Source organism: Oncorhynchus kisutch, linkage group LG13, assembly GCF_002021735.2.
Source record: "Oncorhynchus kisutch isolate 150728-3 linkage group LG13, Okis_V2, whole genome shotgun sequence".
In the NCBI taxonomy this organism is placed as follows: Eukaryota; Metazoa; Chordata; class Actinopteri; order Salmoniformes; family Salmonidae; genus Oncorhynchus; species Oncorhynchus kisutch.
Window position 1 is genome coordinate 66,854,190 of NC_034186.2, and position 17,019 is coordinate 66,871,208.

The following is a 17,019-nucleotide window of genomic DNA, read 5'->3' on the forward strand; positions in this document are numbered from 1 at the left end:
GCAAAGATAGGCTTGGCAACAATAACAGCTTACTGACAAACAGAATTTGATTAAATGTCTGCAATTTCACGTGAACTTCAAATGATGTTTGATTGGAGTTTAGCTGAGAGCTGGGCTGAGATGAGTGCTTTTGCATGCTTTTCAAATTCATAGCGTATGTCTTTACATGTATGTAAAAGGTTGAAATCTCTATTCCATGTGTAGCCCTAGACTGTAGTCACACTCACTAGCCCAACACGGTCACTATACTAGCAGGACATTTGGCCACGTGACAGACATGACATCTGCTAGATGACTGGTCTCCCCATCTGGCTTAAAATGCTAAATGCATCACAATGCAGTTATTGAGTGAGAGACAGAGTGAGAGAGAGGGAGAGTGAGAGTGAGAGTGAGAGAGAGTGAGAGTGAGAGAGAGTTATTGAGAGAGAGAGAGAGAGAGAGAGAGTTATTGAGAGAGAGAGAGAGAGTTATTGAGAGAGAGAGAGAGAGAGAGAGAGAGAGAGAGAGAGAGAGAGAGTTATTGAGAGAGAGAGAGAGTTATTGAGAGAGAGAGAGAGAGTTATTGAGAGAGAGAGAGTTATTGAGAGAGAGAGAGAGATAAGAAGAGGAAGTTAGTCTGAGTGGGAAAGAGATTGTAAAGAAGGGAAAGATACACAGAGGGAGATAATGAGAAAGGGGCAAGAGAAATACAGAGAAAGATAAAGAGAGGTGGTGAGACAGAGACAGAGAGAACCAGACAGAGAGAACCAGACAGAGAGAGGGAGAACCAGACAGAGAGAACCAGACAGAGAGAGGGAGAACCAGACAGAGAGAACCAGACAGAGAGAGGGAGAACCAGACAGAGAGAACCAGACAGAGAGAGGGAGAACCAGACAGAGACAGAGAGAACCAGACAGAGAGAGGGAGAACCAGACAGAGACAGAGAGAACCAGACAGAGAGAACCAGACAGAGAGAGGGAGAACCAGACAGAGACAGAGAGAACCAGACAGAGAGAGGGAGAACCAGACAGAGACAGAGAGAACCAGACAGAGAGAACCAGACAGAGAGAGGGAGAACCAGACAGAGAGAACCAGAAAGAGAGAGGGAGAACCAGACAGAGACAGAGAGAACCAGACAGAGAGAGGGAGAACCAGACAGAGACAGAGAGAACCAGACAGAGAGAGGGAGAACCAGACAGAGAGAGGGAGAACCAGACAGAGAGAGGGAGAACCAGACAGAGAGAACCAGACAGAGAGAACCAGACAGAGAGAAACAGACAGAGAGAACCAGACAGAGAGAACCAGACAGAGAGAACCAGACAGTGATAGAGGGAGAACCAGACAGAGAGTGGGAGAACCATACAGAGACAGAGAGAACCATACAGAGACAGAGAGAACCAGACAGAGAGAGGGAGAACCAGACAGAGAGAGGGGGAACCAGACAGAGAGAGGGAGAACCAGACAGAGAGAACCAGACAGAGAGAACCAGACAAAGAGAACCAGACAGTGAGAGGGAGAACCAGACAGAGTGAGGGAGAACCAGACAGAGAGAGGGAGAACCAGACAGAGAGAACCAGACAGAGAGAGGGAGAACCAGACAGAGAGAGGGAGAACCAGACAGAGACAGGGAGAACCAGACAGAGAGAGGGAGAACCAGACAGAGAGAGGGAGAACCAGACAGAGAGAGGGAGTGGTCTAGAAGGACAGAGGAATGAAAAGAAAGAAAATCAGGTAGAGAGAAAGAGAGGAGAGAACAGGGGCAGCGGTGAGAGTAGGATGAAACAGAGGAGGGAGGGGAGGTGAGGGGGTAGAGAGTTTAAGCTGCCTTGCTGGAAAGTCAATAGCAGCCAGCCGTCCGCTCCCTAGAATATCAATAGTGTCACCCCACCTCCACTCCCCTCTAGGGACTTCCACCACACAACGGACGGATGATACATAATTATGAAATTGTGAGAGGAATTAGGAGAGAAGGATTTTACACACTAATCATGGACAGATAGAAAGCGACAACTCTCTTCTTATGAGGGTATAGTGGGCCGGGGTGTCAGGGACATAATGAATCATTAGTTGTGCTGTGTACTAATTGCAGTGTGAGTATGTGAACGTGTGTGTGTGTGTGTGTGTGTGTGTGTGTGTGTGTGTGTGTGTGTGTGTGTGTGTGTGTGTGTGTGTGTGTGTGTGTGTGTGTGTGTGTGTGTGTGTGTGTGTGTGTGTGTGTGTGTGTGTGTGTGTGTGTGTGCGTGCGTGCGTGTAAGTGTTATCCTGTACGTGGGTTGAAAATTGTAGATTTTGTCATTGATAAGTGCTTAAATTGGAATGCAGTGTCTGTACAGTAACATGCTATACATGACGTCAGAGCTCAGGCTCTCCGCTTCACAGCGCTGAATGGGTTTTGACTGTATGGGCTTTGGCTGTATGGGCTTTGGCTGTATGGGCTTTGACTGTATGGGCTTTGGCTGTATGGGCTTTGGCTGTATGGGCTTTGGCTGTATGGGCTTTGGCTATATGGGCTTTGACTGAATGGGCTTTGACTGAATGGGCTTTGACTGAATGGGCTTTAACTGTATGGGCTTTGACTGTATGGGCTTTGACTGAATGGGCTTTAACTGTATGGGCTTTGACTGAATGGGCTTTAACTGTATGGGCTTTGACTGAATGGGCTTTGACTGAACGGGCTTTAACTGTATGGGCTTTAACTGTATGGGCTTTGGCTGTATGGGCTTTGACTGAATGGGCTTTGACTGTATGGGCTTTGACTGAATGGGCTTTGACTGAATGGGCTTTAACTGTATGGGCTTTGACTGTATGGGCTTTGACTGAATGGGCTTTGACTGTATGGGCTTTGACTGTATGGGCTTTGACTGAATGGGCTTTAACTGTATGGGCTTTGACTGAATGGGCTTTGACTATATGGGCTTTGACTGTATGGGCTTTGACTGAATGGGCTTTGACTATATGGGCTTTGACTGTATGGGCTTTGACTGAATGGGCTTTGACTGTATGGACTTTGACTGAATGGGCTTTGACTATATGGGCTTTGACTGTATGGGCTTTGACTGAATGGGCTTTGACTGAATGGGCTTTAACTGTATGGGCTTTGACTGTATGGGCTTTGACTGAATGGGCTTTGACTGTATGGGCTTTGACTGTATGGGCTTTGACTGAATGGGCTTTAACTGTATGGGCTTTGACTGAATGGGCTTTGACTATATGGGCTTTGACTGTATGGGCTTTGACTGAATGGGCTTTGACTGAATGGGCTTTGACTATATGGGCTTTGACTGTATGGGCTTTGACTGAATGGGCTTTGACTGTATGGGCTTTGACTGAATGGGCTTTGACTGTATGGGCTTTGACTGAATGGGCTTTGACTATATGGGCTTTGACTGTATGGGCTTTGACTGAATGGGCTTTGACTATATGGGCTTTGACTGTATGGGCTTTGACTGAATGGGCTTTGACTGTATGGGCTTTGACTGAATGGGCTTTGACTATATGGGCTTTGACTGTATGGGTTTTGACTTGAGCACCGCGAGTGACAAGAAGATATCCCTCCTGCTATTTGGCTACTTTTGCATATTTGTTTGTTTGTCTGAGTGAGGGAAATGCTGTAAATCAAGAGGCGTGGATGTGTTCTGAAAGATGAGACATTGTTAGAATAAATATATCTTTGATGTCATACAAGCAAACCCCACACCCGTGAGTCCAAATGTGCACTTCACATTTCCATATTTGAAAACTCATGTCATGTACAGTATCAACATACAGTATAGTACCAGTCAAAAGTTTAGGCACAAGGGTTTTTCTTAATTTTTACTATTTTCTACATCGTAGAATAATAGTGAAGACAATAAAACTATGGAATAACACATGTAGAATCATATAGTAACCAACAAATTGTTCAACAAATCAAAATATATATTTTAGATTTTATATTCTTAAAAGTAGCCACCCGTTGCCTTGATGACAGCTTTGCACATTTTTGGCATTCTCTCAACCAGCTTCACCTGGAATGCTTGAAAGAGTTCCCACATATGCTGAGCACTTGTTGGATGCTTTTCCTTCAATCTGCAGTCCAACTCATCCCATATCATCTCAATTGGCTGTGCCAGTGGTGGAAAAAGTACCTAATTGTCATACTTGAGTAAAAGTAAAGATATTTTAATAGAAAATGACTCAAATAAAAGTGAAAGTCACCCAGTAAAATATTACTTGAGTAAAAATATTTTGTTTTAAATATACCTAAGTATCAAAAGTAAAAGTACAAGTAGAAATAATTTGACATTCCTTATATTATACAAACCAGACGGCACCATTGTCTTGTTTTTTTTAATTTACGGATAGCCAGGGGCATACTCCAATACTCAGACACAGGCAGTAGGGATGACCAGTGATGTTCTCTTGATAAATGTGCAAATTGGACCATTTTCCTGTCCTGCTAAGCATTCAAAATGTAACGAGTACTTGTGGGTGTCAGGGAAAATGTATGGAGTAAAAAGTACATTGTTTTATTTAGGGATGTAGTGGAGTAAAAGTAAAAGTTGTCAATAAAATATATAAATAGTAAAGTAAAGTACAGATACACCAAAAAAATGACTTAAGTAGTACTTGAAAGTACTTTTACTTAAGTACTTTACACCACTGGTGTGGGCAACACACTGTACACGGCACCTCAACTTGTAACTGTTATCATAGCCTTTTCGTATATCTGTTAAATGTTATGTCTGTTTTATATACCTCTGCTTTTACACCAGTGTTCAAATGGAAACGTTAACTCTGTTTGATTTCATGAAAAGATTTTAGCAATAAAGTTTAGAGTATAAGTGTGGCCAGAAAAACAGTGGATTTCATCTGAGTCCAGATATTCTCTGTAATCTGCTAGACTCCAGGCTGGCTCTATTGTCTGATATTCCCATTCATTTACTACAGGATGAGACCATGCATCATACTAACAGCATATAATGGGTTATACACATTTCTTATTCATATGGAATATGTGCACACAAAAACACAGAACAAAGGGGAAACATTTGTGAATATATTATCATGTTGCCAATTGCTAATTATTTTATTTGATTTAGTCTCTTTTCTAAGCTTGTTTTATCATTGGTTAATTCCAATGCATACTGACTGATTTGGGGCAAAGACAAATCCCCAAAATATGTGTTATTCCAACGGATGTATTTTGTGTTCACATTACTAATTCAAACCCTATCAATAGTGAATGAGAGACCAATCACACACAGTCATGCTGTACTCAACATCATAGACAAAGCCAACATCTCGTAACACCAACCTCTAAATCTTCATTGCACCTGAGGGGATAATTAATGAAGTATTTTATTTGAATGGAAACCTTGGGAGTCATTGCGAAAACCTCTGAAAGCAGCACTTTACTATATACAGGGGGAGTGAGTTTAGCCCAGCAGTGAGTGAAGGAGAGGTAGGAAAGTATGTTAAATGAGCTGAGAAGACACTGACGCTCCCATCTGCCAGCTACTGTTCCCCTACCGCCCTGTTCCCCGTAGTAGTTTATCCCAGAAAGCATCTGGGTAGTACGGTCTGTCTTAATGTAGCATGTCATTACTGCATTATCTGCACACATGATCAGGGCATAGAGAGGGGGGAGGAGAGGAGATGAGTAGAGGGGAAAGAGGAGGAGGGGAGGGAGTAGGGAACTCAGGTTTAGTGCTTTGTTGAGTTTGTTGAATGTTTTTAGACATGCGCATTTGTGATGTTACCATTACATTATACTAACCTTATTTATCAATATTCCACCTGACATTGATACTACACTTGACATTGAGGAATAATGCAATGAGGGTAGCTCCTCTTGTACTACATGCTGATTAAATAGGATTTTGACTGTCAACCAATGCCTGCCAGGTAAGGCTGGGTGGTATACCGTATTTACCAAACGTAATTAGCTATACAGCCTAATAATACCAGTATAAGGTGTAGAACCAAATCAGAATGCTGTTTGTGCAACAGTATCTTCTAAATGAGGTATTCCCAAACGGGGTACGGCAAATAAAAATGGGATACATATTCACATTTTTTATTTAAAAAAATTCTAGACATTTTCAAACAGTACATTTAGATTTTCCAAAGGGGCTACACATTTGTGTGAGGTTTTTTTCTCGGCTGGGTAGCCTCGTTTCACTGCCAAAAATAAATTTAAACCATCTAGTGTTCAGCGAAATAACAACACAATGTCAAATACCGGTAGCCTAGTCAAATAATTAACATCCAATGACATTAAATGTTACTCTCTTGCGGGAAACCTTCACTCTTGCGCAGACAGTAAACATGACAATTTGAAAATTAAGCCACAGGAGTTTTTTGAGCGAGAATTAAGACGACTTTCGAGTAATAAGACGTGTAAAAGCAATAGATTCCATGAATAAGAAGGGGATAGAAGAGAGTCTTACATGGTGAGCTAGGACAGGCAAGGCCCATACTATTGTGAATGACTTATTTCTTCCTGCTGCCACAGATATTTTATTTTATTTAACTAGGCAACTCAGGTAAGAACAACTTCTTATTTACAATGACCGCCTAGGAACAGTGGGTTAACTACCTTGTTCAGGGGCTGAACAACAGATTATTACCTTGTCAGCTCCGGGATTCGATCTACCAACCTTTCAGTTACTGGCCCAATACTCTAACCACTAGGCTACCTGCCGTATATATGGCTGGGACAATACTGGAGGAAAAACTATATAGACAATGTCTTCATCAAACAACACTGTTTCACGACGCATCAGTAACATGGCAGAAGATGTTTTGAAACAATTACTGTTTCGCATACAAGCCAGTGAATTATATGCGCTACAGCTGGATGAGTCAACAGACGTGGCTGGCCTGTCACAGGTATATGTCAGTTACGTTTATAGGGGGTCAATTAAGGAAGACATCCTCTTCTGCAAACCACAGGAAACCAGGACAACAGGAGAGGATATTTTTAAAGTACTGGACAGCTTTGTGACATCTAATGGTCTTTGGTGGTCAAGGTGTGTTATCTGTACTGATGGCGCAAAATCCATGACAGGGAGACATAGTAGAGTGGTAATGCGCGTGCAAGCAGTTGCTCCCAACGCCACTTGGGTACACTGCAGCATCCGCTGAGAGGCTCTTGCTGCCAAGGGAATGCCAGACAGCTTAAAAGACGTTTTGGACATTACAGTAAAAATGGTTAACTTTGTTAAAGCAAGGCCACTGTGTGCAAATTAACTCAAGCTTATGGACAATGTCAAATATGATATAGCAAAGTACTTGAGTGAGCTGGGTGCGTAATTACGCAGGTACTTTCCCAAAACGGATAACGCAAACAACTGGATTCGTGATCCCTTTCATGCCCTGCCTCCAGTCCACTTACCAAAATATGAACAAGAGCCTCATCGAAATTGCAACAAGCGGTTCTGTGAAAATGTTATTTAATCAGAAGCCACTGCCAGATTTCTGGATAGGGCTGTGCTCAGAGTTACTTGCCTTGGCAAATTGCGCTGTTAAGACACTGATGCACTTTGCAACCACACACCTATGTGAGAGTGTATTCTCAGCCCTCAGTAGCATGCAAACTAAATACAGTCGAAGACTGTGTGTGGAAAAAGATTTAAGACTGAGACTCTCTCCAATACAACCCAACATTGCAGAGTTATGTGCATCCTTTCAAGAACACCCTTTTCATTAACCTGTGGTGAGTTATTCACAATGTTTGATGAACAAATAAGGTTTTAAATGTAAGATGGCTAAATAAAGAGCAAAAGTATTGATTATCATTATATTATTATTTGTGCCCTGGTCCTATAAGAGCTCTTTGTCACTTCCCACGAGCCGTGTTGTGAAAAAACTCACACTCATTCTTATGATATAAATAAATGTATTGTATAGTGTGTGTGTGTGGCAGGCTTACAATGATGGCAAAAAACAACATTTGAGAGTGCGCTGACTCTGGTGCTAGAGGGGGTACGCAGCTCGACGAAAGTTTGAAGAGGTACGGGACTATAGAAAGTTTGGGAACCACTGTTCTAAATCAATGAGGAATACTAGAAGTGTGAATATGTTAGCTACATGATGTAGCTTAGAGAAAATATGACATGTAGACAGATTATAGGGTTCCCTAGGAAACACTCATCAACACTCTGGTTCCTACCCTGTCACAATAACTCCTCTCTGGCATTTTCATTCATTGTCAAGTCCAACAACACTGTATTCAAAGTGCCCAGTATTATATTATAACTATAGAATTAGAATAATCGTTCTATTTCCGTGATTCCAACAGTTCACCCATGTTGCTCTAAATCGCAACTCAAATCGCAAATTGCAACATTTGGTTAAAAATAAGGCCTAGGTTGTTTTCCCATATCGTGCAACCCTACGTGGCAGTGTGGAAATTATCTCAAATAATTTTTGGTTGAATTGAACAGTATAAAACAATCAGAATGGAGAAAGACTAATTGAAATCACTTATAATGTCTGTGTTGCCACTCTAGGGTCACACTACACAAAAACAAGTTAATAGATTTTATTATTCAAAAACATGAAATACCATGAAATACCATCATACCGTCCTTTTTTTAATATACCGTGATATGATATTTTGGCCATAATGTCCAGCCCTACTGTCAGGGGTGTCAGTTTCACATCAATGTATTTTGCTCTCATTAAGAGAAACCCATTCAGCTGACTGGATATAATCACATCAAGAGCATCACTGACTGGGAGGTTGTTTTGGGTGATATCATACAGAACAGACAGTTCTATTAAATAATAGGTAGAATACTAAAGGAGAACACTATATTCAATCAAGTGTATGGGTAAAGGTACATGTTCTGTACTATGCTCTCAGAAGGAATTCTGTAACAAGACACTCCAAACAACGCAAACACTTCTCTCTGCTGGCCACTTTAACTATACATTCATGTGCATAGTACTTTAATTGGGCCGACCAACCAGTGCTCCCGCACATTGGCTAACCGGGCTATCTGCACTAACCCTAGCTCCTAACCCTATCCCTTAATGTATTTCTAACCCTAAACCCCCTGGAAATAGCATTTGACCTTGTGGGGACTAACAAAATGTTTGGTTTGTTTACTATTCTTGTGGGGACTTCTGGTCTCCACAATAATAGTTAAACACTTTCATGCACGCACTCATGCACGCACTCATGCACGCACACAGGAGGACAAGCCACTTTCTCTGTTAATCTACTGTCTATCTACTCTGCTCCTCACTGGTTACAAATATAGCTATTATACCCTCCATTTTACAGTTAACACATACTGGAGTGTCTCCGGCTCTTGACACACAAGAGCACTGAAGAGTGGCACATTGGCAAACAGTTCAATACGCCATGCTGCCTACATCTTGATTTTGATTGCTGATTCTAATGATTGGTCCGGGTCTGTGTCTCTGATTGTGCCTCAAATGGCACCCTTAGGGACCCTGGTCAAGAGTAGTGCACCACATAGCGCATAGGGATCCACTTGGGACATAGCCTCTGCCTCCACACAGTCAGGTTGTTTTCCTTTCAGCTGCCAGGTCATTAGAGCTCCTCCAATACTCTGTCTGTCCTCCCACTAGGGAAAGACTGGTTCTGGTTCCTCTCCCTCTCTCTCCCTCCCTCTCTCCCGCTCCATCTGTCCTCCCACCACGGAGAGCATTGTGGCTAACGCTAGCTGCTGGCTCTTTGGGTAACATGCATACAGTATGTCTGTCTCTGTCTCTGTCTATTTAGTTATGTCTGTCTCTAACTCTACCTTCTAGTCCAGTTTGGACAGATACTTCAAAGAGAAAATTATTTCACAAAGGCTACATGGTGACATAGTGAGAACACATGTTCTGGCCTGTCGTACAACTGGAACTCTTCTGCATCCCAAATTACAACCTATTCCCTTTATAGTGCACTATTTTTGACTAGGGCCCATAGGGCTCTGATCAAAAGTAGTGCACTATATGGGGAATAGGGTGCCATTTTGGACATAGCATATGTTTACAGATTAAGAGGTGGAAGCAGTTTTCCCCCTGACACCCTCTCTGGGTATAATCTCTATTATTAATACATGCATTTCAATGAGGCAGGCGGTCGGTCGTCAACAGGATAAATACATTACTTATGGAAATCCTTAGTGACAATATTAGGTATGGAGTGTTACATAACCCACGATGCCTGAACTCACCCCCCCTTTCTCATAGGACTCCTCTATACAACACCCCCCTTTCACACCATCCCTCCCATCCTCCATGACCCCATTCACTCCATCACTCTCCCTACCTTCTCCTCATCCTGGCATAGCAGTTCAGACGTCTTTTGTCCTCGTCTTGTCGTGTCCTGTATATATATATATTTACAACTTTTTCACATACATTTTATTTTTATTTTCCATCAACTCATCTTCAAAACACTCTCCTGCAACCCGCCTCACCAATGTATATTTATAAAAAAGTATTATTTACCTCAGATCTGTAATCCTCCAAGAAGCTAGCCAGAAACTCCAAGAAGCTAGCCTGAAACTAGCCAGAAGCTAATCCAGAAGCTAGTTCAGAAGCTAGTTAGCTCCTTTACTGGCAAATCGTTAGTATTCAGCTAACCACGGTTTGTGGTCATCAGCTATCCTTTGGATAGAAAATCTATCGCCAGTTCTGTACGGCGCAGCGCGGCTCGGGAACGGAACATACCGGACCAATTTTTCTCTCCATGTCCCTGGATTTCGACTGCTCTCTGGACATTCATACCCGGATCTCACAGCTAGCTAGCTGCTATCCGTGTGACTATCGGCCTTCGTCGATTCCGGAGCAAACATCAATTATTCCGGAGCTAGCAAGCTCCGTCAATCACTCCTGAGTTCCATCAATCACACCTGGGCTGCAGTCACCTATCCGGACCCGTTTTACTGCCTTCGCGGAGCCCCACCGGGCCTTCACAACTGGACTGCCGACGTTATCTACCCGAAGGAGTTATTCGGCTGGCTCCTCCGTCGCGACGTTTCCTGAACGCCCATCTGCGGCCTGCTAACCGTTAGCTGTCTTACCGGCTGCTATCTGAATAGACAATCGGACAATTTTTTTTTTATATTTTTTTATTATTATTATTATTATGTTTTCTTCTTGGGCCTCTATAACTATATCTATTGTTTTTATTTTTGTTGTTGTTGTGTGATTTGGATTAATCCCCTCTACCACACGGAACCCCACTAATCTACTGACGGAACGCAAGAGGTAGCTAACAACAGACCTCCATCCTATGCTAGCTTGCTACCGATGCCCTGGCTAGCTGTCTAAATCACCAACCAACCTCTCCACTCACCGGACCCTTTTGATCACTCGACTAAGCATGCCTCTCCTTAATGTCAATATGTCTTGTCCATTTCTGTTCTGGTTAGTGTTTATTGGCTTATTTCACTGTAGAGCCTCTAGTCCTGCTCACTATACCTTATCCAACCTATTAGTTCCACCACCCACACATGCAATGACATCTCCTGGTTTCAACGATGTTTCTAGAGACAATATCTCTCTCTTCATCACTCAATACCTAGGTTTACCTCCACTGTATTCACATCCTACCATACATTTGTCTGTACATTATACCTTGATGCTATTTTATCGCCACCAGAAACCTCCTTTTACTCTATGTTCCAGACGTTCTAGACGACCAATTCTCATAGCTTTTAGCCGTACCCTTATTCTACTCGTCCTATGTTCCTCTGGCGATGTAGAGGTGAATCCAGGCCCTGCAGTGCCTAGCTCCACTCCTATTCCCCAGGCGCTCTCTTTTGACGACTTCTGTAACCGTAATAGCCTTGGTTTCATGCATGTTAACATTAGAAGCCTCCTCCCTAAGTTTGTTCTATTCACTGCTTTAGCACACTCTGCCAACCCGGATGTTCTAGCTGTGTCTGAATCCTGGCTTAGGAAGACCACCAAAAACTCAGACATTTTAATTCCAAACTACAACATTTTCAGACAAGATAGAACTGCCAAAGGGGGCGGTGTTGCAATCTACTGCAAAGATAGCCTGCAGAGTTCTGTCCTACTATCCAGGTCTGTACCCAAACAATTTGAACTTCTACTTTTAAAAATCCACCTCTCTAAAAACAAGTCTCTCACCGTTGCCGCCTGCTATAGACCACCCTCTGCCCCCAGCTGTGCTCTGGACACCATATGTGAACTGATTGCCCCCCATCTATCTTCAGAGTTCGTGCTGCTAGGCGACCTAAACTGGAACATGCTTAACACCCCAGCCATCCTACAATCTAAACTTGATGCCCTCAATCTCACACAAATTATCAATGAACCTACCAGGTACCTCCCCAAAACCTTAAACACGGGCACCCTCATAGATATCATCCTAACCAACTTCCCCTCTAAATACACCTCTGCTGTCTTCAACCAAGATCTCAGCGATCACTGCCTCATTGCCTGCATCCGTAATGGGTCAGCGGTCAAACGACCGCCACTCATCACTGTAAAACGCTCCCTGAAACACTTCTGCGAGCAGGCCTTTCTACTCGACCTGGCCGGGGTATCCTGGAAGGATATTGATCTCATCCCGTCAGTAGAGGATGCCTGGATATTTTTTTTAAATGCCTTCCTAACCATCCTAAATAAACATGCCCCATTCAAGAAATTTAGAACCAGGAACAGATATAGCCCTTGGTTCTCCCCAGACCTGACTGCCCTTAACCAACACAAAAACATCCTATGGCGTTCTGCATTAGCATCGAACAGCCCCCGTGATATGCAGCTGTTCAGGGAAGCTAGAAATCATTATACACAGGCAGTTAGAAAAGCCAAGGCTAGCTTTTTCAAGCAGAAATTTGCTTCCTGCAACACTAACTCAAAAAAGTTCTGGGACACTGTAAAGTCCATGGAGAATAAGAACACCTCCTCCCAGCTGCCCACTGCACTGAAGATAGGAAACACTGTCACCACTGATAAATCCACCATAATTGAGAATTTCAATAAGCATTTTTCTACGGCTGGCCATGCTTTCCACCTGGCTACTCCTACCCCGGACAACAGCACTGCACCCCCAACAGCAACTCGCCCAAGCCTTCCCCATTTCTCCTTCTCCCAAATCCATTCAGCTGATGTTCTGAAAGAGCTGCAAAATCTGGACCCCTACAAATCAGCCGGGCTAGACAATCTGGACCCTTTCTTTCTAAAATTATCTGCCGAAATTGTTGCCACCCCTATTACTAGCCTGTTCAACCTCTCTTTCGTGTCGTCTGAGATTCCCAAAGATTGGAAAGCAGCTGCGGTCATCCCCCTCTTCAAAGGGGGGGACACTCTTGACCCAAACTGTTACAGACCTATATCTATCCTACCGTGCCTTTCTAAGGTCTTCGAAAGCCAAGTCAACAAACAGATTACCGACCATTTCGAATCTCACCATACCTTCTCTGCTATGCAATCTGGTTTCAGAGCTGGTCATGGGTGCACCTCAGCCACGCTCAAGGTCCTAAACGATATCTTAACCGCCATCGATAAGAAACATTACTGTGCAGCCGTATTCATTGATCTGGCCAAGGCTTTCGACTCTGTCAATCACCATATCCTCATCGGCAGACTCGACAGCCTTGGTTTCTCAAATGATTGCCTCGCCTGGTTCACCAACTACTTCTCTGATAGAGTTCAGTGTGTCAAATCGGAGGGTCTGCTGTCCGGACCTCTGGCAGTCTCTATGGGGGTGCCACAGGGTTCAATTCTTGGACCGACTCTCTTCTCTGTATACATCAATGAGGTCGCTCTTGCTGCTGGTGAGTCCCTGATCCACCTCTACGCAGACGACACCATTCTGTATACTTCCGGCCCTTCTCTGGACACTGTGTTAACAACCCTCCAGGCAAGCTTCAATGCCATACAACTCTCCTTCCGTGGCCTCCAATTGCTCTTAAATACAAGTAAAACTAAATGCATGCTCTTCAACCGATCGCTACCTGCACCTACCCGCCTGTCCAACATCACTACTCTGGACGGCTCTGACTTAGAATACGTGGACAACTACAAATACTTAGTGTCTGGTTAGATTGTAAACTCTCCTTCCAGACCCATATCAAACATCTCCAATCCAAAGTTAAATCTAGAATTGGCTTCCTATTTCGCAACAAAGCATCCTTCACTCATGCTGCCAAACATACCCTTGTAAAACTGACCATCCTACCAATCCTCGACTTTGGCGATGTCATTTACAAAATAGCCTCCAATACCCTACTCAACAAATTGGATGCAGTCTATCACAGTGCAATCCGTTTTATCACCAAAGCCCCATATACTACCCACCATTGCGACCTGTACGCTCTCGTTGGCTGGCCCTCGCTTCATACTCGTCGCCAAACCCACTGGCTCCATGTCATCTACAAGACCCTGCTAGGTAAAGTCCCCCCTTATCTCAGCTCGCTGGTCACCATAGCATCTCCCAGCTGTAGCACACGCTCCAGCAGGTATATCTCTCTAGTCACCCCCAAAACCAATTCTTTCTTTGGCCGCCTCTCCTTCCAGTTCTCTGCTGCCAATGACTGGAACGAACTACAAAAATCTCTGAAACTGGAAACACTTATCTCCCTCACTAGCTTTAAGCACCAACTGTCAGAGCAGCTCACAGATTACTGCACCTGTACATAGCCCACCTATAATTTAGCCCAAAAAACTACCTCTTTCCCAACTGTATTTAATTTTAATTTATTTATTTATTTTGCTCCTTTGCACCCCATTATTTTTTATTTCTACTTTGCACATTCTTCCATTGCAAAACTACCATTCCAGTATTTTACTTGCTATATTGTATTTACTTTGCCATCTTGGCCTTTTTTGCCTTTACCTCCCTTCTCACCTCATTTGCTCACATTGTATATAGACTTGTTTATACTGCATTATTGACTGTATGTTTGTTTTTACTCCATGTGTAACTCTGTGTCGTTTTATCTGTCGAACTGCTTTGCTTTATCTTGGCCAGGTCGCAATTGTAAATGAGAACTTGTTCTCAACTTGCCTACCTGGTTAAATAAAGGTAAAATAAAATAAAATAAATAAATAAAATCCTCAACAAACCTCTACACAGAGCCACAGGAAAACATTGCTACTCTAACAGTGTGTGTTACTCCTCAACGGTGTAGTTCATAGAAGTAATTTAAGCAAGCCTACAGGACACTGCTCCTATCTAACCGTGTGTGTGGGCATCACTCCTCAGCAGTGTCACTGTAAAAACTGTAGGATTCTATGACATATTAGTGATGCTCAGGACAGTGTGGTTTACTGTAGTAATATAGTCATGATAATGAGCAGCAGTCTTACCTTCAGGTTGTCTGGATGCAGTCCTCCTGGGTGCCTGTCCATGTACTGGCACAGGTCTGTGTGCTGTCAGGGAGAAAGAGAGGACCGTTAGATTACAATATGTCGAAATAAAGACACATAAAAATCATAAAAACAGATGCATTGCAATTAACCAAAAATAAGTCCATTTGAAAAAGGAAGTAAAAATACATTTGTACAAATGTATTCATGCTGTTCCGTATTTGATGATATTCGTTTGAAGTGTAAAAGCAGCAGAGAGAGGTTCTTGGCAGTGAGAATATTGGCTTTTTGTTTATTGTGTTGCTAGTCTTGAATGTACCTTGGTTGGAATGTGAGCTTGGTTGAGGATGGAAAAATCAGCTAATGGAAAAAAGTTATTGGCTTTCATAGCTTTCCCCTTGCTATTCAAAGCAACTCTGACCTACTGTCATCCGTCCATGATAAAATATCAGTAAGGCGCCAGGCTGGAGACACAAACTCAATCATTGAATTGCAGCAGACGTCACTTGCAACATTTATTTTCTTCCCCAGTCTGTCTCCTCCGTCTGCGGATAAAGGATATCCGGTCTATATCAACAGAATGATCCACAGAGGGTACCTTTGGTACAAATCCCTTAATGTGATTGTGTGGAGGGATGAGATTGGGAGTGACACTGTCTGTATGTCTTTAGGTGCTATATGTAAGCAGAGTCGTCTGTCTGTCTAGAGAAAAGATGAATTACCGTGATCTGCACTTCAGTGATTTATTCTGCCAGCAGACCCAGGGCACACACACACACACGGACACACACACACACGGACACACACACACACACACACACGGACACACACACACCACAGCTCGTGGGGCTGGGTGATATTTGCGTACCCCCGCTGCTCCTCACACCGTCAGATATAAATGTGTTTCCTTTCATGAATAATTCAACCAGACGCTCAAACAAGCTTCAGCCATGCCTGTCCACCTTACTCAAAACCTGCCCTCCCTCCCTCCCTCCCTCCCTCCCTCCCTCCCTCCCTCCCTCCCTCCCTCCCTCCCTCCCTCCCTCCCTCCCTCCCTCCCTCCCTCCCTCCCTCCCTCCCTCCCTCCCTCCCTATCTGTCTTTGCCTCTCTCCATATCTTTCTCACCCCCACTTTCTCTCCATTTCTTCTCTCTCCCTCTCTCTACCTCTCTCTCTCTCGGTCCCGCTCGCTCCCTGTCAATTGTCATTACCTGCTAAATGAGGAGAATGAATTGATTTGGCTTGGTGTGGAGCCTTCTGTATATGAAAGAGTCTGGAATTACAGGTCTGAACACAGCAGAATAGAACAGCATGAAACTGGCTGAGCTGCAAATAAAAAAGTGTCTCCACACCAACGACAACACACAGATCCACAGTGTTGCATTACCCATTCTGTCAAATATACGCAATCCACTCTGTCCAACATTCACAGTGAGAGAAGGGTGTTCTGTCATAATAAAGACAGATCCTTGTCAACCGTGTCCACTTACAGACAGCATCTACTTGATGAATATATATACTTTAAATTGGTTAGCTCTTATTCTTGCACATGGAGCAGAGAAACAGCACTGAAAGACCTCCACAACCCTTCTATCCAAATTGACCTCTGTTCTCCAGGTAATCAAAATGTACACTTTAAGGCCAGAGAGCATCCTCATTAGAATCCCTACAACCAGCTACAGACTGCCCAGAGCCTGGTTCTGTCATCTCTCAGAGGATCTGGTCAGAATGTATTACCAGGAGCAG

The 17,019-nt window shown here is 43.4% G+C and overlaps 1 protein-coding gene across 2 annotated transcripts in view; it reads right to left on the reverse strand.

The window, feature by feature from the left end:
• Positions 1 to 17,019, reverse strand: part of LOC109901131 (cyclin-dependent kinase 14) — a 207,512-nt gene that overhangs the window by 123,430 nt on the left and 67,063 nt on the right. For both annotated transcript variants that reach the window (XM_031787048.1, XM_031787049.1), the window contains one exon: positions 15,274 to 15,336. In XM_031787048.1, coding sequence (XP_031642908.1) covers positions 15,274 to 15,336 — 63 coding nt within the window. The remainder of the gene's footprint in view (positions 1 to 15,273; positions 15,337 to 17,019) is intronic.